Source organism: Varanus komodoensis, unplaced genomic scaffold (assembly GCF_004798865.1).
Source record: "Varanus komodoensis strain SLA01 unplaced genomic scaffold, ASM479886v1 scaffold13_3, whole genome shotgun sequence".
NCBI lineage: Eukaryota > Metazoa > Chordata > Lepidosauria > Squamata > Varanidae > Varanus > Varanus komodoensis.
The window spans coordinates 1,575,500-1,602,392 of NW_025335409.1; the positions used below are offsets into that span (position 1 = coordinate 1,575,500).

Here is a 26,893-nt window from a genome sequence, read left to right on the forward strand (position 1 = left end):
ATTGAGGTACCTGGCAGGGCTTCTGGAACTTTTAAGTCCAAAGCATCTGGAAATCTGTCTTCTGTCCATCCTTCCCTCATTAGACCAGTGCTTTAATGTGTAAGAATAAGTTTGAAATATTCTAGATTGTTGATGTGGTAGCAGCATAATCTAGATTTTTCACACCTTTTAGATCCAGTCTTCCATCCCTGGGGAAACAATTCCAAAAATGTGAGTAATGGCATGTATCTAAAGTATTTAGGCACAAGACCTAGTCTATTTTAGAAATCAGCAGAGCCTAGTTTGCTGAAGCCAGGCTATCCCTATCCTGATTTGGGTGCAGCTGGACCACCAACCAAACACAGTAGAAGTTACTCCATGCTACTGAGGTCGCTGGAACCTCAAATGACCAAACTGCAAACCTGCTCCTTCAAGGGGACTGCAATCCAAAACAGAATGAGCACCCCTCTATTCACCAACAGAATCTCAATCTTGTCTGGATTGAGCTTCAGTTTGTCATCCCTTAGCAGTCTATTGTCCCAGACAGGCACTGATTTAGCACATACAGTCTCACCTGCCGAAGATGAAAAGGAGAAACAGCGCTATGTCCACTCATAGCAAGGAAGTCCAGAACTCAAAATGACCCCACACATATGTTGCATGCTGATGTTAAATAGCATGCATACAAGACCAGCCCTTGAGTGACCCCATACTGGGGAATCCATGGAGCCAAGCTTGACCTCCAGGCACCACCTTCTGATCACAACCATCCAAGTAGGATCAGAACCACTGCAAAACTGTATCCTTTCTCCCACTTCAGAGTAACCCTGAAGGTTACTGAGAGGTTCAAGAGTATCAACACTCCTCTTGTTTGTCTCTTGGTATAAGTCTGCAGGGTTTCAAATGCAGAATACCCTATGTTAATGTGTAAATAGTGCCTTTATTCTGTTCACTTGTACTTAATAACATCAGTTGTGTTTCTGCCAGTGTGGCTTGCTCAGGATGATGGGAGGAATTGTGAAATATCCTAGCTAGAAACTTAGGAAGGCTTCTTTTTCCGGTGTTGGAGTTCACATTTCTGTGGCATCATCATACAGTTCCCACAGGAAAAAAAATATTTCTGGTTGGTGCGCCAAGATGCATAAATTTTACAAATATAAACAGATTCTGAGAAGACCTTCTTTTGAAGTTTTTAGGCAGTGAGTTGTGGGTATGCGGTGAGAGGTGCTTGAAGTCGAAGTCAAAAACAGATTCACTGACAGGTAATTTATCTACCTCTCACGGTTGGCAACAGTTACACATACTAGCAGCTACCTTGCAGTCTGTACTTCCTGCCTTTTTTAAAAATCTTAGTTCAGCTGCACAGTCAGCACAATCTGAGTGAGTATAGAAGGTGGCTTCTTTTGGTTTTGCTGCATTGCTTTTAGTAAGCCTAATGAGTTGTGATATTTATTAGGTAATTGGGCTTGTTCAATATGCAGTTTACTCAAATGACCTGTAGTAACACATTAAATATGTCTCTCCAGAAGTACTCCAATGCCTTGTAAATAGAAATTGTAGCCTCTTGGCTTTGAAAAAGGAAAGTGTGTTGCTGATTTCCCTCCCAGCACACACACACAAACACACCCTCTCCATGCACAGTGCTTATTGCTGTGACTCCCCCCCCCCCCCGCTTTCTTTGTCTCTTTCTTTTCATTTGAAATCAGAGAAGGTAGAAAACAGTAAACAACACTGCTGCAAAAAAAAGTATTTTGGCCAAAAGGCTTGCCACTTCTGAGAAGGAAAGCTTGGGTACAAAGGCTTGTCAGCTTAATTGAACAGTACAGCTGAAGTTGTGGTTGAAATTTAGAGGAATTCCATGCTGTTTCACCTCTGGCCCATCTTGAAATAAATCAACATTACAGCTGGTAACCAAGGCAAAATTCAGAGGGGAAGGAAGGTTCTCATAAACCAGTCCTTTAATTAAGTGGAGTGTTAACATCTACTCAAACAGATATATAGGAAGCTGTCTTATACACCACCACCGGCCAGCCCATTTCCACATCCAACTTCATATTCTGAATGATGCAAGGTTTCAGGCAAATACCTTTCACTTCATATGCCACTGAACCTTCTAACTAGAAACAACACAGATTGGACCAAGGGCTACCATCCTTTTCCAAGTTGGCTTTTTTTGAAAATAAAATTCGAAAAGAAAAGAAAAGCCAGATGCTCATTTGAACTTTAAAAAAGCAAAATAAGCTAGACTGAACTGGAATTAGTACCCTTTCATGATTCTATATTAGTAAAACACATGCTTCGAAACAGTACTACATTTTTGGTCAAGTAAATGACATTCTGAGAAGCAGGGCAGAGGTCCCAAACTGAAATGCAAAAATCTGAAAGAGAGGAGCAGGCACAATACAGGTTAGCTAGTTTACTGGAAAGGTTAGAGGTAGTCTTCTCACCTTTTAATGATGTCCCTGAACTGTATTGCGTATCTTGAACTGCTGGCTTTCTTAGCACCTTCTTTGTGTATTATTTATTGTTGAATATGAAACTTATGTTGTGAAGAGAATCATGTTGCTATTGCAAGACTCAGTTCTGGGGTAGCACACTCAGTAGGCACTCAAGGAGAATCTGAACTCTTAAATAATTCCAACCCATGCCTGATTTAAACATGAAGCTAGTTTCACCAAAAAAAAGTGCTTATCTCTTGGCACATTCACATAGCCAGACTCCGCTTTAAACTAGGTTGCTTGCTCCCTGTACATGCAGCATCAGCTCGCCAGCATACCGTTTATCTATCCCATGTATATACAAGGGCCAGAAACTCAATTTAAACAGAAAGTCAGCCATGGGGAATGTTATCATGAACAATTTTTTAGTTTAACCAGCTTTGTGATTTAAATCAGGCCTTCTATTAGCAGCTGGAGTTATTCAGAGCTTTTGAACCCTAGGTTTGGGTTTGTATACAGTTAGGCTCTTAGCTGTTAACCTGTCCTTCAACTAGATGTGGTTGTATTGTTGAGTTCAACAAACTCTTACTGAGCTCAGTGGATGCTGTAGTTAGACCAACAGTTCAAGTCTGTTATTGTTACAGTGTTTGGAACTGATGCCTGAATACATTATTTGTTTGATAAAAAGACAAAATAGCTTTAAAATTTTCTCAATATCTATGGTAATAATGTTCCTAAAGATTTTCAAGAGATAGATTTGATTGTGTTTCATGACTCAAACTAAAGTTCAGAACAATCTTAAGAGCTTTTGCGTTCCAAGAATGAAACTGAAGTAGATATTACGCTAGTGTAAGTAATCTCTCTGCTCCTTAATATTACCTTCCCAATTATGATGTATGGCTTTGAGTTTCTCCCACTTACAAATTATATGTGTCTGGCTGCTGGTTTTTCCAATGGTTCCTGCTTAGGAAGCACAATAGGTTTCTGCAGATATTGAACTAAGTTTGGACAGTAATTCTCACATTTCTAGCTTGTTTAGAATTACAATTCAAGATTTATCATGATCCCATGATTATGTATCCTTTGTGTGGTAAATGTTATTTATTTGGGATGTTTGGAAATTAAAAGATGGTTTTACTTTGTTTGGTATAAAAAGAGATGTAATAAAATGCAAAGTCTAAATATGTAAATTTATAAGATCTTAAAGGAAATTTGCCCCCATTTTCAAAACTGTACACTGTATCAAAGTAATTGTACCTGGACATTTTCAAAAGGTGTTGTAGCAGTTGTCCTTGTTAAATCTTGGAAACACCACAACTATTCATTTTGATCCAGAAATGTGCATGTGTTATCTAGGTGCCTATCTAAAATGTACCTCAAATGCTAGACCATGCAGAAACCCTTCTCTTTCAGCTCTTCTGAATTCAGGTGGTCTAGGGACTCATCACAAGAAGTTTTAGAAGAGGGACACGTTCACAGTGATATGAGGACCAGTCCAAAATACTAGGGCCAAACAAAATACTTCTGTCCTGCACACAGTTGTCCTGCTTCAGCCAACTTCAGTTCCATGTTAAATAAGTACAAGTCTAATTTCAGCAGAGAAGTCAGAGCAACCCAGAAGTTTAAAAGTTTACCAGAAAAATGTTCATTTTTCCAGGGAGAAATCAGAGATAGAGCCAAAGTCAAATGCACAGGATATTAGTCAATTATAATTAGAGAAGCAAAAGGCAGCAGCAGGCAGAAGTCCAAAGTTCAATAACACAGAGTTCCAAACATGAGTCAAAGACAGAGAGCAAGATGCAGGAGCTGCTGCAGTGACAATGCTTCCAGCATCTCTGTGGTTACAGGTGGGAAATGATATAGCCAAAGCTACCGGAGCCCAACCAGTGCTCAGTTGCAACATATCAAAGGTTTGCCAGATGTTCTTCTCATAAGGAGCGCCCAACTGATAAGAAGTCCTCTTCCATATTCCTTCACATGGTCAGCACCCTGTCATGATTCTTAAAGTACCAGCATTCTTGAGGGCTGTTTATCATTCATCCCTGCTTCAGAAGATGAATTTTCTGCCTCCCCAGCTGGCAGATTCAAAGCCAGTCAGTCCTGAGAATCCCTGAGCAAGTGCCAGATTCTTCTGAGGGTTCAGCTCCCGCTGAAGGTCCTAGCTTCTCCTCTGAACATAACTCCAGCAGTGGCATAACACCAGGGCAGCATTATAGAGCTATGTGCACAAAATCTCCTCATATTTCTCTCTGTGTAGCCTCAATTTAGAATATAAACTCCAGTTTTTGTTTGGAAATCCTGACTACATCAGGAAGTGGGAGGGACTTAAAATGGGGGCATTGAATCATAGAATAGTAGGGTTGGAAGGGACCAAGAAAGCCATCAAGTCCCGCCCCGTGCTGGTGCAGGACTCCAGTTACACCACCCCACTCAGAACTGTGTTTTCTTCTTGAATGCCTTTAGTGTGGAAGAACACACAACTTTTCTGGGCAGCTCGTCCCATTGGATGGAACCTTCTTTTCCTTTCTCTTTTTAAAGCTCTTACAGGGGTGGAACTTTGGAATGATAATGGGTGGAAGACTAAAGTCTTCTCTCCTGAAGTGCCATGGCAACTCTCCATGTAGGGGTTGCACATGCATATACAGAAGTAAAGAGATCTAGCACACACAGCTCCACAATGTGTGGAGAATAATCCAGATGAATGTGGTGACTCTTGGAGTTACAAAGTAAAAAGGATATGTTCAGCTTGCTAGTACCCAAGAAGCATGATTTTTCAGATGTAAATGTGAAATCTTTTTGGCCCATTTTTTAAAAGTATGTATGTCAAATATATTTTTCTACATATATTATAGGCTCATCATTGTTTTCCTTCTAAAGCAACCTTTTCCAACCTTGTGCTTCTGGACCATTTGGATTTCAGCCCCCATCAATGCCTGGTAGCAGGAGCAATGATTAGGAAAGCTAGGACATGTACTCCAAAACTTCTGCAGGGCAGGCAGGTTGGAACAAGTTGCCATAAGGGAGGTAATAAACTGGTATCAGTATTTTCCCATCTCTAAAAAAGATTAGTGTTTAGGGATAGAAGCAGACTGCCTCAGTATGACATTATTGCCCTGAGATGGGCCATCAGTTTTTACTTTTCGGCTTAAATTGTGCTGTTCAATTTGTTGGACAGGAGGAAGTAGACCAAAGCCCTGCGATAATAGATAAGAATGGATTGTATTAACATGCAAGTTTTGCTTTGAATGTACCATTTTCATTTACTTCTGCTTTTTGTTAAATACAAAGAAATGACTAGAGATCCAAAATGTCACTTTATGCTGTAGATATGAGCACATTTTACAGAAGACAGTGCGTCTTGTTTTTATTTCATGAGCATTTCAAAAAATAGCTAAGCTGAATGTCTTGATGTAAACTAATGTTCTGTTTAATATATTTTATTCTAAACATTTTCTTCTAACTATTCCAAAACAACAAGAGCACACATTGTATTTACAGAGTAAAGGGAAAGTGTTCAGAACAACTTGCTCCCACTTCTACTATTCTGTCTGCCGATCTTCACTACCTGTACTTCTTTACTTGTGCACATTAGGGAAGAAAGGATGGCAAAAATCTGTATTTGTGTCACCTGTGCAAGAACTACACAAATGTGCCCTTCCCCAGGAGATCAGCAGTGCACTTCCCTGTTTTAGGGAAGCTTCGTCGCTTCAGGAGCCATGGCTCCAATATCGAGCCTCATCTCAGTCCTAGTTGCATGCCTAGCAACCCATGTCTTCCTCAGAAAGAAAAAATGGCAGAGACTGTTATGTTTAACGAAAGTGAAGGGTTAAGAAGGAATGAGGGTGGGTAGGAGCAAAAGCTCTGCACAGCACAGCAACTCTTGAAACATAACTGAGTGAAGATGCAAGACTTCTGCAAAGCAAAGAGCCTCTAGACAAGGTTTGGATGGAAACAGATAATAAAAGAGCAAAGTCTGCCTGTGATGCAAGAATTTTGTCATCTGTAGGACCGACTTCCTTACACATTGTTGCCAGATTTTGCTATGTTAAGTTTCACAAGAAGCAACTTCTTGGCCATAGAACTGTGGTAACGAGAGTTGCTTGCTTTAGAATGAGAAGTCCATTCCATTTATATTAGATGACTGCCCGATTCCATTAGACTAGAAGAACGTTTCTGGTTTCGCGTATGTACTGCACACTGTTTATAAAACTATTATAAAAAATCAAATGTGAAACCTTCTTAATGGCTGTAAGAATGACTGTACAGTGGCTAAATTCAAGCCAGTCTGTGCTTCTGTGTGGCTGGATGAAAGTTAGTCCATCTGCTCATTATGTGATCTCCCATCCCATACCCACACACCACAGAAAAAAGCAATGCACTTGGCATAGTCAAAAGAAATTAGCACACTTCAGGACAAGAAAGTTTGTTTGTTTAAAAAAATTCCAAGTAGAAAGTGACTTCCAAGTAAAAAGTGATGGAAAATTTATTTATTGTATTTGTACCATGCCTTTTTTCTTTCAAGGAATTTAAAGCAGCTTTCATAGTTCTCCTCTACCTCTCAAACTTATCCTCACAACAGCTTTGTGAGATTGATTGGGCTGAGAATCTGTAGTTTAAAGTTACCCAGTAAGGTCCGTAGCTTAATGGGGACTAGAACCCAGATGTCCTGAGCCCCAGTTCAGCACTCTTAACCACTACTCCAGATTGGCAAACTAATTAGAATGTTATACTTGCCATGATTATAATCCCATCCTCTCTGCCTGAATTTTTATGTGGCTGCTTTTGGGGATGGAGGTTTTTTCATCTGTCCATCTACCACTCCAGTTGTATTTCTTTGTTTGTCTATATAAGAACCCTTGCAAATTTAAGAATGCTGCTGTGGTTTGGAGATAGATTTCTTTTCCATACTGACTTTTAAAGCACTGCTGAAAAACTGTTATTTCATTAACATTTTTAAGCAGAATAATAGCTGGGATCCCAATAGCCCTTCTTTTAGCAGGTTTCCCTTAAAATCTACACTGTTCACCCTCCTGCACAAGTTTCGAGAAACCATTACTCCTTTTTTCCCTGGGGAAAAAATAGTGTTATTGACTTACCTGCACTTTCCTGGACTTGAAGGAAATGAACTTCCAAATCATTTCATTCCACACACTGTACTCCAAGAAGTGGCACAGAACCTATCAATCCTTTGGAAGATCAGTAGGATCCTTTGCAAGGCGGGATACAGCAGTAAAATTCACATAATAAAAATCCTTGGGGTAATAATACATCATTTTCTGTATGCAGCCCCAGAATATGTGCTGTTGTGTCATGCAGACTCAGCAAACATGGGTTATGTGAGCATAAGTAAACCAGATGTAAATCCATGCTCTCCTTCAGGGTTATGCAAGGTTGTTCAGCCCTCATCTCTCGTGTTCACCATGTTTACACCACTTGACAGTTCCTGAGCAGCCGTTGTATTTGCCACCTGATATCCCCAAAGATGTTTTCTGTACCTTGTCGGTGTGGATGAGCCTCTTGGGCTTGTTAGTTTTTTATTCCTGCCTTGCTGAAACTACCTGAGCTGGAAAATGAAAGTGTCTGGATGAGGTGTAAATTGGTCTAAACTGCAAAAGGGATTAAAATGTATTTCTGTGGGTAAATCCTATAAATTAGATTGCTTGGTGATTTTGTGGGAATGTGGACAAGGCTGATTCCTCTCTCATTTGCATACTGGCTGGTTGTTCTATATCTCTTAATGAAGACTGTGCCAAAGGTGTTAAGTGCAGCTGCCACGAGCCATCATACCCTTGATAACTTGTGCATCCTGCTGAAGGCTGTCGAATGTTCTTCATAAATAAAACACCATTTCTGAAGAGCAAGTGCCATAATATTATTCTTGTCTTTCTCCATCTTTGTCAACATAGCCCTGCTAGGACTTTCAATAATGAATGTGTCTGCAGTAAGGACAGAAATGAATACATGTGTGGGAAGAGCTAAAATACAGATGTCCTTGAGTAGCAGTTTTCTTATTTTAGGAACAGTAATAGCTTCAAACAGGCTTGTCATGTGCAAGACATGTTGGTTTTGTAGGATGGCCAATGAACCTTTGAGAATACCTGCTTTCCATAATATACTAGAGAACCCAAGCTTGGTTTTGAAGGAAAACTGAGAATCTGTTTTCAAAACACTGCAGGCATAAAGAATTGCCTCTCAGGTGACAGAGTAGGATAGAAGGGCTCGTTTCCAGAGAGAGAGACATGCTGTTGGTGGATCTCCTCAGTCAGTTTGGGAGGTACTGTGCAAGAATACTATCAGTAAAGCTCAAAAAATCGGTGGGCCAACACATTGGCAGGGTAGCATTTGCCTTTAGCTACAATGCGATTTCACCCTAAGAGACAGAACAAAGGAATAATAATTAGGATATTTCAGCAACCTAACATGGCCTATACTCTGCTGCAAAGGACTGTAGCTTCTACAGGACTGTAGTACATCTTTTTCACCTTAAAACTGAGTTCTGTGCAATACAAACCATAGTCATAAAAGTTCTAATATCAGTCACCTTAACTATGTGTAAGGTATATAAACAGTAGATGGTCATTAGACAATGCAAAACTTGTAAGGGAAAAGCATAGAAGGTGACATTAAGTTCTGCCTGCTGTTAATCAGTGACTAATTGGGCTAAAGGTTAAAATGCTCTCTCTCTTAAAGGGAATGATTGCATTTTAAGTATATTAGGGTGGAATCTTATGCAAGTTTAGGCAGAAGAAAGGCTTCCAACTCCCAGCGTGGCCAAGAGAACATAGGCCATTTTTCTGTCTAAATTTACATAGGACTTGGTAGGAATATCTTTCTTATATAAACAATGTTTATCTCCTCCGCTAAATTTTTAAGATGTTGCCACAATACTAATTGCAAGTACAGTTATACAAAAGGATAGATTGAAGTGCTACTCACATCTCTTGTCATGGGCATTCAGAATGTGTGCTGTCAAAATGGACCTTCAAAAAGAGACCTGTAAATATTTATGGATTGAACTGAGCTCCAGATTCCATGGAATAATTGCATTGCAAGACTTTACACTTCATCTTGACTGAAAACAGAGCCCACTTATTTTGGCTGGCCTTGCCCTGCTTGCCCCAAAGCTTCCCCAGGGCTTCATAACTGACAGCATACTGAACTTCAGAGATGGGTGGTGGTGGGCCTGTCTTCATCACTCTTACTTCAGGATTGCTTTGAGAACTCCAAATCAGCTAAATTCTCACAGTTTAAGGTGTAAGGGAGACCAGAGGATTCACCTCTGCTGTAATAGCTTTGATGGCAGGACACAGTGTTGTTTTCAAAATGCCTGATCACAAGAAGAGAGACAGATTTTTTTTCTGGATTAAAAGTGGGATATCAGCTCTGTCTTCCTCCTTTACACACACACACACACACACACACACACACGAGAGAGAGAGAGAGAGAGAGAGAGAGAGAGAGAGAGAGAGAGAGAGGGAATTGTACCACGTGAGTTATGCCTCAGTCCAACATAATTAGCAAGAGTCAAACCATGTTATATGCCTTCAGACAATTTCCTGACTCATTTTATATGCTCAAAGCCCATTTTACATGTTCTATCATGTATTCAGTAAGTGCTTGGAGAGGAGAAAGAAAAGCATGAAAGGGAGAGTGTTCCTGGTTCGTGCAGGAAAATCTTGTCATTTCCTGAACTCAAGCAAGACCTTTTCTGTACAAAGCTGCAGCCATAAAGAGGTCCTTATCAAAACTTCAGCTGAACACGCTGGATGGAGGGTTGGACAACATTTAACAGGCACCATCTGCCACCAAAGTTGTCACTGAACATGTTGTGTGGGGTGCATCTGGCCTTGTTCAGATGTGAAAGGTTAAATGTGTACTGTGATGGGGTCATGGATGCTGGTCCCTGCCTCCTATGTCTTTCGACACACTGTCCAGACTTTGCCATGTTGAACCTGAAAGTTCAGAACACTTGAGTCTCAGCAAAATTTCCTGTGCAATGACAGACTCTGCAGTCACTAAGAAGTGTGGGTCTGAGATGCCGTGAGTCATGGGAATGGAGGCAGTATGATGACCCTGTCCCAGCATGCAGTTCAATCCTTCATGCATTCTCTTGGATACCCAATCAGGATTCATCTGCCATTCCACTTTATGCATCTCTGTTTTAGTTACTGAACCCTTGTACAAGCCCTTGTTGCACATCTCTTTCAATAATGATTGAAAGGTATGTGCTATATGTTCCCCCCACCCTCAAAATTAATTTACAAATGTTAACTTGTCACTTGTCAGCACGGGTGACTGGTGTTTGAATAGATGTTGTTAATTCCCTCGTTTTTCTTGACGTCAAGAAGAACATGGTTGCCAGAGGGCAAAGCTGACTTTTGCAGTAAGCTGAGCAGAATTTCATTTGTATGGACATGCTGACTAGCTTGGGCTGCTCTTTACAGGGGTAATCCAAACTGCATGGAACACTTCAGAATCTAATAGTTGTTTGGTAATTATTTTGTTACTGTCGAATGCAGGCGATAGAGCTATTCTTTCCAAGCTGAAAGGAAGTGGGGTAAAATAGCAGCCTTGTTCTCACCTTCAACTGCACACTGAGTGAAGGAGAAGCAGGATTTCATAGACTGGCCACGATCACTACCTATTCAGCAGAATGTGCAAAAGACACTCCATGCACATAACATGGGGCTGCAGCTGTTACGAACCCTGATCAAAAAGGCCTCCCAACTCCAGGAATGAGCCTTATGTGTGTTCATTCCATTTCAGAGCTGCTGCTGAACACACCAAATTTTTAATCACATGTTAGCTGAATGTGGCAAGGCATGGAAAAGATAGGCTGGAGTCTTGGAATGAGTGATGACCAAGTAGATTGAATGGCCAAGTCAACATCACTCAGCCTCATTTACCTTACTGGGCTGAACTGACTGTTAAGGAAAGAACTCTGTTACTTCCTGAACTGCTTGGAAGTAGAGTAGGAAGCAAATGTTACATGAAGCCAGTACATAAAAGGGGTCCTTCATGAATACATAAAGTGATGAAATGGTTTAGTTTATATGACAGAAATGTTACATTTTTATCTCAGTCATTGGCTTTGCAACATTATCATCTTGGTTTTGTGGTGTCTGGTTACTTTGGTAATATCATTCTCTTACTTCCTGCAACTTACTAGCCACTCTGTTTCTTAGTCAAACATTTTTCAGAAATAATGTCTTCCCAGGTCGCTTTTTGCATCGGTGTCATTTATCTGCCCTGCCCCAGTTTGGTCTGAATTTTGAGTTGATTTCTCAGGGGATCAACATTCTGGAGATCACCATGGCAACATTTAGAAAAATGTATGCTGCAGACTTGAAGCTTCCTTGCTGTTATCCCTGTGAGAGCTCTTGATTATCTGTGGTGTAATGGAGGTGGGAAGCAGGAAGTGGGGGTAAAAGGTAAGCTAAGTGTGGCTCGCATGTTAGCATGTAAATTTTGAGGATTTTGCTGGTGGTGGTTCTAGGTTGCAAACCATAAGCCAGCCTATACATGATAATTTATGACTAGGTGTTCTTGAAACTCATTTCCAAAAGCTCCATCAGCACGTTGTGAGAGTGAATGAGCTTTTAATAGCAATGCAGTTTGAGTATTGACAGATAGATTCCAGCAATACATCTGTCCCAAAGTACTAAATAGGTGTCAAGTGTTTTTAATCAACCATAGCTTTCTAAAATATAACCAGTAAAGCTGGCTTATTAAAGAAGAGAAAAGTTTAATGTGAAGTCAAGTGCTGAACATGTTAAGTTTGACAGTTGAACAAAATGAAGTTAAGCTAGTATATTGAGTTATGCTCCCAGGATGAAAGGAACAGTGGGTCTCATAAAGACCTTAGTAAGTATGTCAAAAAATAATGTAGACTGTAGTTCTACACACACTTAAGTATTCACAAGTCTCATTGACTTTGTGTCTATGTTAAAAATTTAAAATTGTGCAATTGAATAAATCATGCAAATTTGGAAACTTTGCAGAAAGAATGATTTGTTTGCTTTATTTGAGTTGCAAAATTTGCCTTAATGTGAGCTTGCTTTCAGTATTGAATGACTTGAGAATATTTTAATACTCTGTCGCAAACTAGAGAACCAAGGGCATGGAGAGAAGGTTCAGATTCCATGATACTTTGGAAAACCATCAGCAGTAATGAAAGTTCAAGAATAAATGGATTAGGAAAACTGGCATCCATAATTTAAGCTTAAAGTAGGATGTTCGGGCTAAATTCATTATCAATGGCAGGGTACAAAGCGCTCTGGTGGATGAAATTTGTTTTACTGTTACGCTGCTGGAAGTCTCGCCTATTTGAGATACAGTTTCCATTGAAGTGTTCACCAGAACCCATCTACGTATTTCCTTATGTGCCCTCTCAGTTGTTCTGTTGTCCCAAAGGATCACTGGAGAAGAAGCAGTTGAGCAAACACTAGCTCAGTCATGGGAATACAGTGCACAAGCAGGCCTCAAAATGAGCAGCTCGTTGGGCAAATGTGTGCAAGAACATATGTGACACTGTGTTGCCAGATGTGATCCAGTGTTGTTGGATCCTGCGAGTTGAATAAAGCAGTTCTGTGTGATTTTAATGGATCAAGGCATTTATGATAAAAGCTATACAAGCAGTTCAGTTTACTATGTACCATATAACAATAACTAACACATGACTTGAAATCAAGAATTAGAATTAAGAAGTTGTTAAGGGACACTGGTTTAATAACCCATTTCCCTGCTTGAGCAGCCAATGAATACTTCACTTCATAGATGGATACATGAATCATTCTTTGTAATTTAAAAGAAGTCACCACTGGATTCTTTTCAAAAGGGGATAGACTTGAAAGAAATAGTTTGCTAGAGTAGTCAGATGTTTCTAGGTTCCTATTCCAAGAGTAGTATCTGGTTCTGTGTCTTTCATTCATACAGACCCCAAAGTGTCTTGGACAAATTCTGACACCTGATAATGTTAATGTCTTCCTTAAAATTAGGCTGTAAGTACTAAAATGTTTTAAAATCCAGAAACATAATTACAGTATACCCCCAAGAAGTCACGGTTCAGCATTCGCAGCCTCAGTCTTTTGCGGAATTTTCCATGCGGTGGCAGGCGCTCGCAAGGAGATCAGTTCGCACTCGCTCAGAGAAAATGATCTCTGCGTGCGTTCCCCTACCCTGCCACGCACGGCACCTGCCCCCAGCCTGGCCCAGCCCACGCCCCCTGCCCACACCAACTTGGCAGCTGGTGCCCATTGCTGGCACCAAATTCGCGGTTTTTCACAATTCGTGGGTGCTCTAAGAACGCAACCCCCGTGAATTTCAGGGGACTACTGTACTCTGAATGATTTTAAAAACATGGGCATACCTGATGATGTGACAGGATATCATTAATCCTGTCATAAACTTTGGGAGTTTCCCTCTAAATATTAGCAGTATTTGCAATGTATAGCTTTGAAAGTTGGACTATAAGGAAGACTGAGCAATGAAGAATTGAGGCCTTTGAATTGTGGTGCTGGACAAGACTCCTGCGAGTCCCTTGGACTGCAAGGCGATCAAACCAATCAGTCCTAGAGGAGATCAACCCTGACTGCTCTTTAGAAGGCCAGATCCTGAAGATGAAACTCAAATACTTTGGCCACCTAATGAGAAGGAAGGACTCACTGGAGAAGGGCCTATTGCTGGGAACAATTGACAGCAAAAGAAGAAGGGGATGGCAGAGAATGAGGTGGCTAGATGGAGTCACTGAAGCAGTGGGTGTGAGCTTAAGTGGACTCTGGGGGATGGTGGAGGACAGGAAGGCCTGGAGGAATGTTGTCCAAGGGGTTGCAATGGGTCGGACGTGACTTTGCGACTAACAACAGCAATAATTAGCAATATTCAATGATTTTTCCTCCACTGTTGATAATATAATTAAAAGAAATCTGTAGTAACACATTAGAGTAACATATTTATCTATTGGCTTCCCTTAGTGAAATAAAGAAATTAAATGTCTAGATATTTTTCTCTGAATAAATAACGTATTGTGTGCAAACCTATTGGGTGCAAACAACAATATTGCCTGTTATTTCTGGACTAGTTAGCTTCTGAGAGTACATATTGGGCCAAAGAATTAATAAATATATTTCCTTTGGAACAGGTAAAGTGTACATGTGGAAATTTGTGTTCATATAGGAAACCATTCATCTGAAATTCCAAGGTCTTCCCAAAAAATCTAAAATTACCACACACACACACATAGAGAGAGAGAGAAAGCAGGACTTGCTCTGATTTGTTAACTGTAGAAATTTCAAAATATACCTTCCCTTCTAAACACCTTTCCTCCACTGAAGATAAGCTGATAAAGCCAGTGGAAATTAGCATGTCAGAAGTACATTAATTGACCCAAACTCCAATGGAAAACACTAGTATAAAGAAAATACTTAATTCTACAAAAAGCGCTTATTCAGGCTTTAGTAGTATGACAGAACAATTCCAGTTCTTCACCCTTCTTCTGCTGTCTTGGCACCAGACATATAGAGCCTGCAAAGAATAAGCCAGTAGGCAACATTTTTAAAGCACAATGAACAGTAAATGGATATCCAACTGTGCATTAAAAAAATAGGAAAGGTAAAAGAAATTTCTCCTAAAATTGGCTTTATTTGTAGGGCTTTTATAGTACCATAGTCACACATTTAAAAATAATTGTTCCATAATTGTGCCTCATTTCAGCAGCATGAAATGTCAAATTCAACACAGCAAATCAATTTCCAGCCTCCTGTGTGAAAAGCAAAAGCCAACATACTGTTAGTAAACTGCTAAAAGTGAGATTTCCTTCCACAGAAGAAAATAATGGTTGGATAATTTCACAAATTAAAGGGATGAGGGAGCAGACATTGCTCAAGCCAGAAGTTAAGGGAAGGACTATGTTTTCTTTAAACTCTGAGAGAAAAGTTCATTTTGCACTGTAGCAAAAGGAATAGGAAACTAACCCAATGAGTTCCTAATTTTATCGAGTCAGTTCAAACCGTTGAAAGAGGCCACCATAACTTACTTGAACCTGTGACTTGCCATGTCATGCAAACCTGGGTGGTGGGGTTCTGTGAGGGTTAAACAGCCTTGCAGATTACAGAATAGCGGAATTATTTGTTCTTGCTGCTATGTGGGTAGCCTGATACAAACTTCAGTGATAGGAAATCAGTTCAGTAAAAGAGGAGTTAATATCAGACTGGCTTCAAAGGAGCCAGAAAATCCTATGACTCTTTCAGCAACTTAAAAACTGGAAGAAAGAGGAAATTGCTCATTTTCTCATACAAATGTATGCAAATATGCATTTATCTGTTGATCAACAGCTATGGCCTTTAAAGGACAAGAAACTAGCTGGTAAATTTGCATGATGTATCCCGAGAAAAACAGGTGTGCTGGAGGGTTTTATTGGTAAGTATATTGCCTCCTACTATGTTGAAACAGAAATGAAATGGAATTTCACTTGGACAAATTAGGGAAGATGCATGAAAATGCAGATTCAGCCTTAGGATTCTGTAGTACCATATTAATGTGCAACCTTTTTAGAGTGAATTGCACAAACATTACTGTTTAATGCATGTTTAATTAATGGAAATGGCTACAAGCTCATTAACAATAAACTTCCAAACACTTAAATAAGGAAATAGATGCACATCAATTTTAGCAATGAATGGAGCACAGCATGCTAGAATGTAAGAATTTGAACAGCAATATTTTCTTTCTCCTAGTAAATTTATTTCATTTCCATATCACCCAAAGCTCTCTGGATAGTTCACAACAATTCACAAAGTACAAAACAGATTCAATAATAGAATATTGCATGAAATATAGCTACCTTACAGTGCAGCATAATTTTAGTATACAAAATTTAAAACTGCCTAAATGGCTAAAACTGGGGAGGAGGGGTAGACCTGATAGAACAGCCCACTGCATGCTATTAAACACCCTGGAGTAGATAGTCTTCCCCTGCCACTGAAATAATAACAGTGTTGGTGGCCAGTCAGGTGCCAGTGGGGAGATCAATCCATAGTCAGGGCTACCACTAAGAAGGGTCTCTTTCAATGCTATCCTCCAAGCCTCCTTTGACTGTAGCATCCAGAGAAAGGCCCCACATATAAATCACAGAGTTCCAATAGATTCAGATCAAGAGAGACATTCTGTCTTGGAACAAATCTGGCAATTTCTACCACCAGTGTTTAAAGAACTTTATGTGCATGCATGGATTATTTTCCTCTTGTAGTGACTTCCACCTCCTGCATTTTTATCACAGAACCCTTGTGCTCCCTCTGGGAAAAAAACCTTTTCTAGGATCCTAACATCTAATTTTATTTCTGTAAGAAGTTTGATGGGTCAGATTTCCAAAGCAATGACTTGGAGGGGAAGCTGAACAGTTACCAAGTCACACCTGCTCAAAATGCTGTGGATGGGGCAGTCATCCCTGTCCACTTCAACCCAATCCTGGTTATGAAACAGAGAGAACTTGGTTCATCTTGGTAGACAGTCTTCAGTAGAACATGGACAGGAAGAGTATGTCCTGTTTGGTTCTGCAGAGGTTGAGGGAATTTTGATACATCAACTGTAATATCCTTCCGGACTGTCAGGTACATCCTAGACTTGGAGGTTATCAGATCTATGTAGGTTGGAATCACCACTGTGGTGATAAAACCCAGCTCTATTTCTCTGTTCCATCTAAATCAAAGAAGCTGTTTCATGTTCTGAATCAGCAGGCAAGTTCACATGACTTTAGGTCTGCCAAGTCGTTCAACCTCTGTCAGCATGGTACATTTGGCTTTGAGAAACCACTCACAGAAACTGCACTCTGTTCTATGATTTCTGGGTTCCACAAGGGCTTCTTGGATCATCCAGAAACTCAATTTGTTGTGGTAATGATGCCAGGATCATGAGGCTGCTTAGCAAGAGCAACCCATTGCCAAGCAGCAAAACAGAAAGTGTAACTGGCAGCTGTCATTTCGCATAATTGTCAGAGGCATGCCTGACCAGTTCCTAATCCTATCTGCTGTGCTTCAGGGCATGGGCCCTGTTCACCCCGCAGAGGCTTCTTGACAACCTTAGCAAGCAGAACTCAACTCGTGATCATGGTTGTCAAAGTAGGGAACCTCATTCCTCCCTGTAGTACCTCTTGGAATACTGCCAGGATGAGTCAGACAGGGAAGACTTACCAATTTTTTTTTTTTTTTTAAGTGTGAAAAAACTATGCAAGTTTGCTTGTTGGAAAGATTTCCCTCTCTGGATCGGTGGGGCAGGAAGGTCTTTCTTGGAGAACTCCTTCTCTACCTTTTCACTCTCTCTATATATGATGATGCTTTGGAGGCCTTTCCCCCCCTCTCTCTATGATGATTACAGTTTTGTGCAGTCATGTTTTTTTAATTTATAGGCTTATGGCTGTTCGTTCATAAGTATGGGTTGTTTGTAACTCAGATGTTCATAACTTGGGGACTTTGCAGCTATTTATTTACAATGGCATTCTATTATACAGTTAATACATGAAAAGTTGTTTTGTATGGTACATTTATTTGAAGTTATTATATAAATATAAGTCAGTATATCTCTTGCTTTTAAAGAATGAGGGCCATGATAAAATTGCTTTGGGCCGCCCCATTTGTAGATGACCTAGATATGAAAGCATGTGAATGTTCAGCACTTTTCAAATTTACAGACTGGTGAGGGGTGCATACAGAATGATGTTGGTGGTGTGATAATATTTTAAAATCATAGCATTCTAGCTGAAGTCATCACAAGTTCAAAACACCTAGAAGATGTGGATCAAGTAATTTCAATACTAAAACAAATAAGAGATGATCCTAATTAGATAACAGCCTGTGTAACTTCCTTAAAATGGATGCATGCTTCATGGCTGGGTCAGGTGCCAGCCATGGGAATTACCTTCTGCCTATCAAAAACTCCCATTTTACTTAATTGGCTAGGGCTATGTCACAAAAGTCTTGTATACACTTTAGGTACCTGGGATGGGAAGAGGCTGGCATTTTCTATTACACATCCTTTGAATAAAGCAAAATTGTTTATACAGCATATCACAGTTTATAGTTCCATAAATTGTCTGGCTTCAATAGAGATAAATCATATAGTAGGAGCATTGTGTTTATACAAATGGTGATTAATAAGGTGCTGATATGTATCCAACTAGCAAGACTACTATAGAAGTTGTCACATTGTACCAGTGTGTAGACTGTCATGGAAGGTATTCAGTCCAACATGGCTTTCTTTGTTTAACATAATTCTTGTGAGGATAAGTGCTCGATACTGTACTGGATGTTTATTTAGAAGTTCAGGAAAACAAGTATGCATTGATGCATAGACTGAATGAGGTGTATAATACTAAGGTTCTAGTTCTTACATATAAAATTTCATTTGGTAAGCTTGGACAAGTACCTCCTCCGCTTTCACACCATGGTGGTAGGTCTAAACTATTCTGAGTTCACTGGAAAAGTAATGGGAAGAGTAATGATCAAAAGTTGTTATTTCCATTTTATGGTAAACAGAACCCAAACATTTTCTGGGTAGGAGAGTTGTAATGCCATTACCATGAAATTTAAATAAATTAAAAATTGAGGCTGGCATTGTAATTGATCCATTCAGATTTCATATAAAAATTGTAACACTTTATTTCTCTGTTTTAAAAAAATGTTTTGATTTTGAAGTTCAGTAATTAATTTAAAAGTTGAAGCTAAGACTGTACGTGAGCATATTATGGAAATCTGTTTCCTTATATCTATGCTGCTATTTCTCTTGTTTTTTAGGGAGAGTTCTTAGAACCAATTGGATGATGTTTTAGACTACAGGAAACAACCTCTGGACAGCAATCCTTAGCCAGGCCATTCTGTGAAATAGAGAAGGGGGTTTGTGCAGTTAAACTATGGCTTGTACTTTGAGTGTCAGAAAGACTTGTTTCTTCACATGTCTTACTTTTTGAAATACTCTCAGTTCTACATTTCCATGTACATGGGCAAGGAATGCAGCCCTATAATAAACAGGAACATTGATCCCAAGGACAGTGGGAACCATTTCTGCAATTTACACGTTCAAATTGGAGTAAAAGTGTTTTTCACAAGTCAAGTTTTTAGCTTGTGAAATGTGACATATGAAAGAAAATCTTCAAGTCTAATTTTGAAAGAGTGGGATTGACTTCCTCTTAGGTTTTTAAATGAGATTTGCAAAAAAGCAACTGTGACTAATTTTCAGTGAAATTTGCATAGCTCTAAATATTTTTGGTGTGTTGCCAATGACTGTGGTAGAAGCTCAAGGAATTCTTAGCAATTTAGAATTCATTGAGATGAACAGGTGTTCTACTGTGGGGCAGTGCCAGTTAAAGGCACAGTACTCTGTGGATGCCCTTTAGCTCCTGATCTTAGAAGCTTACAGGCATCCAATGCAGGGCGGGGACCGAAATGGAAATTTTCTCCTCTGTGCTCCTCCCACTCCACATTTTCACCAGCATGTTTTCAGCAGTCTAAATGACACTTCAGAGGAAAAGGTGAAGAGGCTGCTGCGACTTTGGGATTCCTTGAATTTTGTCCACTCCTGTCTCCTTCTGAAACTGCTTCTTGACCCTTCTCCAAGGTCACTTTCCTGACCTCAGAGACCAGTTGGCCTTATTCCACCAAAAGACATGGATGTAATTAACCAATGATCCAAAATGGTATGTTTTCCCACATGGGCATACCCTCAGGCTACTGGTTTGGGGCATTGGAATTCACACAGCATTTTGGCCTAATTGATGGATGACCTTCTGTTACTAGGAAGGCCAAAAGATGAGTTCAAAACAAAGGCATATGTGCTTTAAGTGGAAGGATTGCGGGGAGGGGATGGGGGGGAAATTCAGAAATAAAATCAGCACACAACATTAATTACATGCTTAAACATTGTGAATTGTCATACTTGAGGGTTAAAAATGTCTCTGGGAGAATTCCTTGCAATACATTGAACTATCATGCATTATAAATGTGCACTCTGAATTGCACCCACTCGCTTTTAGGGAAAAAACTTGGCTTTAATTTTAGAAGCTACGAAACATGCATGTCTTTCTCTTGGCTTGGTTCGACAACACTGAGGTTATCTGGCCAATAAACAGTTTGGAAGCAGCACTCCAGCTAATCAGGGCTATTTTTAATCTGGATAAAACATTTGTTTAATTACTTAACTGTTTACTTGCATTCCCCATGCCCCTAACTGTGTTCATATCTAATAATAGCCTGCAGTGAAAACAATGGCTTTTCAGCTTATTATCCCAAATTTCTTATTCTTTTAAATGGGCAAACAAATAGAGACATTTCTTCTGATATCTTTCCCCTGCTCTCAAGTAACTCTGCTTTATAGAATAAAACAACTGAGCAAGGTGAACTTGTTTTGGCAGGAATGCTCACATATTTAATCAAAAAGCTAATAATATTTAATATTAAACCACACACTGCTTAACTCAGTGTATTGTGTTATATAGATGTACAGTTCTGAAACCTTCTCTCAAAAATGCACTTGATTACAGTCTGAGCTAGTTGAAGGCCTAATTATTAGTGTTGCTGTCTTTATCTGGAGCTAATTATTGCAAGGTTTTAAAAAGCCATGAGAGCAACACACAGATGGTTCCCCATGCTTTTTATGTGTGACAGGCCATTCCTGGATAGACATAATTTCCTTGTCTTTTATCTCCTAGACTAGAAACACTTGCCAGCCAGCTAAGCATTGATTCAGTTTTTCTCATTACACCTAGCTCTGTGAACCAGTGATACGCCTGTCTTTGTTCTGTGTTATCCAGCCTTGCTCACATTAAAGTAACATAGCATGCACTTTCTCTGACAATGAAAGTAGATTCAGGACAAACACTGAAGATTCATACAAACTAATTGATTCAATGAAGCTGGAATAAATGTGAAAGGGTATTTTTGCCCAATACTGTGAATTGTTTAGCATCTTGTTGTAGCGATACACACAAGAAGAGTAGGAAGAGTGGAATAGCCAAGCAGAATCAGTTGACTCTACTGGGTTTAGGAGTGGTGTGAGTAGATGCAAAAAGCTAGTTGTCAAGACATGATCTGCTACAGCTTGGGAGCGTAGCTTCTGTAGTGGCAACCTGTAGCCCTGTATGGAATGTTCTAAGGAATACATGAAATTTTGAAGGTCAAATCACCCAATTTCAAAGAAATGCAACAATTGTTCAATATCTCTGCAGGGGAACACAGGGCCTTTTTAATGGATGCTGGGCTGCCAGGACACTTCATCTTAGCACAGTGGCCAAGCCAGCTTCCACCTGTCTTTCCAGCTTGGAGGAAAGGGGGATTCTTTGTCAAAGCTGTGCTGATCTTCTCGGCGATTTCAGCATGAATTGTGGCCTAGAACTATAACAATAGCACTTGCACATACATCCCTGCTTCCATTTTTATGTCAGGGACCCTTCTTTCACTTTTCCCAAAGCACTGAGCTGAACTTTAGTATAATTGTAATTGAGCAACAGTGTGCTTTCCAGAGAAGGATGAGGTGAAGACAAATAGTTCATGATCCTTCCAACTTAACTTTTATTTCATTTGGACAATGTAAACACTTTGAAATACATTGCCTTTTTTATATTTTTTGAGTCAGTTGCATGATTGTTTCCATGATTTTCTATGGGCAGCTCTTACTTCATTAAGAGGAGAGAAAAGTGAAGTGCCTGGAGGGTCTGAAAGTTTGGCTTCCAGACTATTGAATTATGAATCTTGTTTTTTTCCTGTCTCCTGGCATGGGGTTAGGGGTGGAAGTAAAGGATTGGGCATGTTGTGCAACACTTAGTCAGGAACAAACTATCTACACTGTAAGATCAAGGAGTAGGTCCAAGAGAGGGGGACTTTATGTTTGAGTGATGACAAGGTCTTGGTTGAGTAGCAAGGTGTCAGGATCTGGGCAGCTTCAGGGCTCCTTCTGCTGGTCAAGTGCAAGAATAATGGCCCTGGTAGTTTCAGGATTAGTCCCCTGCTCCTATGTAGCTGCCAGGGCCTTCATGAGCACCATATGGGAGCCCTGGGGGGAAGAGCTATGTAATAACTGGTTCTTCCCCTCAGAAGCTGCCTCAGCAACTCTGGACATCAGTGTATGGAAGCTCTGTCCTGTGTCCTGGTACCCATTCCTGATCAATCTATCTTCCTGGATCTTTTCTTCTGGCTCATTTTGACCACATTCTTGCTCACTTGACTGCACTTTGACTAACTCCTGGTTTTGACCCTGGCCTGTTTGGTATTGTAATGTGGAGTTGTGATTTGGACTGACTATTGGTTTCTGGTCTTGTACCTTCTTGCCTAGGTTCTGGTGTGCTTCTCTGTTACCTACCTGCCCACTCCCTGGACACTTACAGAAGGCCAACTAAAATGTGTGGACCCATCATCTTCCTAACAATGGGATTGCCTGAAAAACAAAACACTATGGACTGCCCTTTATTCCTTTCTTGTCATTTGGCTTCCAAATCAGAAAAAAGCATAGGTTAAGATTTTGACCTGTGACACTGAAATGAAAAATCTATCTTTCAGAAAGAGGAAGGTCTGTTCAATGTGTCTGACTGATCTGTTTCATAGGTTTTGTTGTTAGTGATGCCAGCATTCCAGTCTGTTCAAGGTCTTGTCCTTGATGTCCTTTGCAATAAATGCAAAAGTGTCAATCTAATTTATTAGATACTGTATTGCATATAATATATACTGTAATCACATTGCCCCTTCAAAGGGATTCCCATGTGGTGAGGCACATACTCAGAAGAATTTTTTTAAAAGGTATTCTTACTTATCCCTTTTGTGTGCAAGCAAAATTGGGAGAACCGGGAGGGGCAAATAGTGTACAAATGACAGACTGGTCGCTTTCTCTGCCATCCTTATTCTTCTGCCTTGTAACAGTGCAACCTCTGCACCAGCTTGCAGCCCCTCCCACCCATCCCCATTCATTTTCTTAGTCCTTGAATTCACAGGATTTATCCATCTTTTGATCACATTAGCACTATCAAATGACAAGTTACACTGTCTGAATAAAATCCTGTGGATTACAGATGCTAATGGAACATTAATCTGTAGATCAAGCCACAGGTAATGGCAATGACTTGATATGGAATTCCCACAGCTCGTCGATAGCAAATATTTCAGACTCACAGACAGAATGATTCTTTACTGTGCCAAATATGCAAACAGCAAGGGCAGCTGGTGCTATTCTCTGAACACTTCTGTCATTCTGGGTCACAGCCCCTGATCTTTGCCTACCACCATATGATCAAGATATAACACGTTTTTACATTTTTCTGAAAAAGCTTACTTTAAGTTTCAAGCATCCACATCTAGGCCCAAAGACCGTCCTTGAATGCAGGCAAGCATCTCACATCAGTAGGGGGTGGCACAATTTAAATAAAATATGTACACCACCAGAGGTGGGCTCGTCACTTTCTAGCTCACAGCGTGTAGATCTTTCCTGACTTGGCTACTAGAGTTGACAACAGCAATCTGTCTTGCGTCAAGATATTTGCAGCATTGGGAAACTATTGCAAGTCGGTGAAATGTAAATCCAGCTCTTGCCTGGACTGTAGCCGACTTTCCAACTACTTCATGCAAGGCACTTCCTGTCTAGGGAAACATTCCAGCTTTTTTTCCCCCCGTTGTTCTTCAGACCTTTCCACAGTGGTTCACTTGCATTGTGTCAGCCTTACAGTTTGAGGAACGCTGCTGATTGTTAGGTTACCAAAATGAGATATAAGTAGCTCCATACTAATAAAAGGTGTTGCGATGTGCCTTATTTAATAATGCAAAGAATGCTTTTTACTTACTCTGTCCATGAACTTTGGCTGATTTTTGGTGTCACCATTATAGTGATAGTGACCTTATTTATAACAATAATAATTCAAAAGAACCTTCTTCCATGCCTAGAAGTTATAATCTAGACATCTGAGGGGCACAAATTGGGGAAGGCTGATTCATAAGTGTTAAATGTCATCATGACGAAAGTGTGTAGTTTTGTATTGAATTCCAATATTTATATGTCTAAATAACCATGTTTCTACTATTTCATTGGCTGTAGAGATACGTTAATGGATGCATGAGTACACCTGGTGTAATTCAGAGATGAATTTAAGTGGAGATTCATTTAAGAGAATTTGTTGGGTCAAAGACTGGAGCTTAAATGCCTTGTATAGCATTTTGTCCTTCCTGGGATAAGAAGACACCGAATAGGCAGAATAAGCTGGAATGTGTAACCTTATTTACTTATTTACACAGGTTATATAATTCAGTTTATTGACCATGGCACTGGATTTTCTTCCCTTAAATGAAGAATATAATTACTCCCTGCTTTAACGCAGTGTGTACATTTTCACAGTCAGATACTAACACTCAACAGGTAGACTTCAGATATGGGCAAGGAAAGCTATGCAATGTCAGGGCAGGGTGTGCAGCCAATCCCATTAATCACGTGGAATCTCCTTCAGGCAGTTCCTCTTTGAAGGCTGTTAGTCATGCAGTGTGATCTTGCTCTTTCCTAAGATGCCACTTAGGAACTTACTTACTTCATAATTCTTTATTATATATCACATCTTTATTTTTTCAGTATTACTAATAACATTATATATGAGCACATGTGGTATATATATTTATACTCAATGCATACAAAGGCTGAAAAGAGATATTATTTATTTTAGTTATTTATATTTAAGATTAAGGTAAAGGAAATCTCTGAATGCATTTCCTCATAAAATCAGTTTGCATGTCAAGTTTGATCCAGAACAATCTATTCTTATGCATAAGATTCATCAATAATACTATTGTCCTTGAAATAAGAAGGCAGTTAAGTGAGTGCTACGCTAGCTGAGTGGTCCAATTCACTAATGTTTTCTTGATTTTTACAGACTAACAAATAATAAAACAGGAAGCAAAAAAAAAGGTACAGTTGTGAATCAGGAAACATAGATATGTATTTTTGACTATCTTTAAAGGGGTTAATTTTGAATATGTCCGTTTTTACATGATGGGTTTGAAGTTTCCCCAGACTGAATTGGGTCCTAATTAATTGCTCCACGCTGATTGGGTATAAGGCACAATTTATTCAAATAATGGAAGCACATCTATTCACCTTTTGCTTCTTCTTTAGCAGAGCTAAATTAACTAACTGCAAATTGTAAGGCATACAAGCCGTCTAGTTACCTCAGTTTCTAAACTGCCCATAAGACCATGCGATGACTGCAGTTCTGTCGTATGGTACCATTTTTGCCAGCTGCTTTATCAGCTGGCCTGAGTCTTCTCTATTCCCTACAAGCTCCTTGCCAGTGTTGCTCAGGCCAAACAAAAATCCAGCCTTCCTAGCTAGGTGTGGACCCTCAGAAGATGTATGCAAAGCTCTATTCTCCTGCCTTTCATTTACATTTGGCATTAGACTGAAATGTAAGAGTGGAAGATGTCAGCCCAAACCCACACACTTCTCTGTGCAAAAGATTTAATATTTATCATCCTTTAGATTTGGGTTACTCAGTATTCTTCCAGAGACGGACATAACACAGCAGGTTCTTCATTTATTTATACATGCCCCACCTTTTAGGAGAGCTGCTTATATGGATGCTTGAAAAATTCAGAAGGAATTTTTAAAAAATCACATAATCAGTAAAAACAGTAAGAGCATAGCATAACAAAATAATATGAAACAGGACAGCTAAAAAGTCTTCTTTTAAAATCATGCAAGCACTTTCCAGATTAAAACTGATTATAAAAGGTTCTGCTATTGTGAGGGCATCTAGATAAATATCCCTGTTTTGGACACCACAAATCTATACTGCCAGTCACTTTTAGAGAGACTTTCCATTAGTCAGCTAAAGCCACACCTGTGCTTGAATCATCCAATAAAAAGAATGGCTGTACATTCAAACATGTCATGAGCAAGTACACCTTTGGATTGTACAAATAAGCATGGCCAGCTGGTGGTAGAAGAGGCAGTGCAAGACTAGAGTTGCTGGTTTGTGCTTTCTGCAATCAGATTACATTCCTGGATGCTTTTACATTCACCTTCTGTCCTTCATTCTGGTCAGTTGAAATATAGTATCCAGTTATCTATTTCTATTTCTATTCTATCTATCTATTTTTGGATTTATATCCTGCCTGTTTCCTACAAAGGGCTCAAGGCAGCTTACATCATTCTCCTCCTCCATCTTATCCCCACAACAACAACCCTGTGAGGTAGGTTGGGCTGAGAGTCTGTGACTGGCCCAAAGTCACCCAGTCAGCTCCATGGCTGAGCGGGGACTCGAACCCAGGTCGTCTTGAGTCCCTGTCGCATGCTCTTAACCACTACGCCACAAATCACTGCCTTTGCTTTGTAGTATCAGACTTCAGTGGTAGGGTCAGTTTGCTTTGGACTCAGGTGTTGCTTTACTAGCAACCTCCTGATTGCAAAACATGTGAGAGAAGGACTGAATATCTTCACACCACAGGCTGGAGACATCTTAAGCCTGG

At 39.9% G+C, this 26,893-nt stretch overlaps 1 protein-coding gene across 4 annotated transcripts in view; it reads left to right on the forward strand.

Annotated features, from left to right (window-relative positions):
• The window catches only part of PLXNB2 (plexin B2), a 331,034-nt gene that overhangs the window by 169,065 nt on the left and 135,076 nt on the right, over positions 1 to 26,893 (forward strand). For 3 of the 4 annotated variants that reach the window (XM_044423441.1, XM_044423440.1, XM_044423442.1), the window contains exon 4: positions 173 to 210. The exons of the other annotated variant lie outside the window; for it this stretch is intronic. In XM_044423441.1, the coding sequence (XP_044279376.1) occupies positions 209 to 210 (2 nt within the window). In that variant the 5' untranslated portion in view covers positions 173 to 208. The remainder of the gene's footprint in view (positions 1 to 172; positions 211 to 26,893) is intronic. 4 annotated transcript variants of the gene reach the window in all.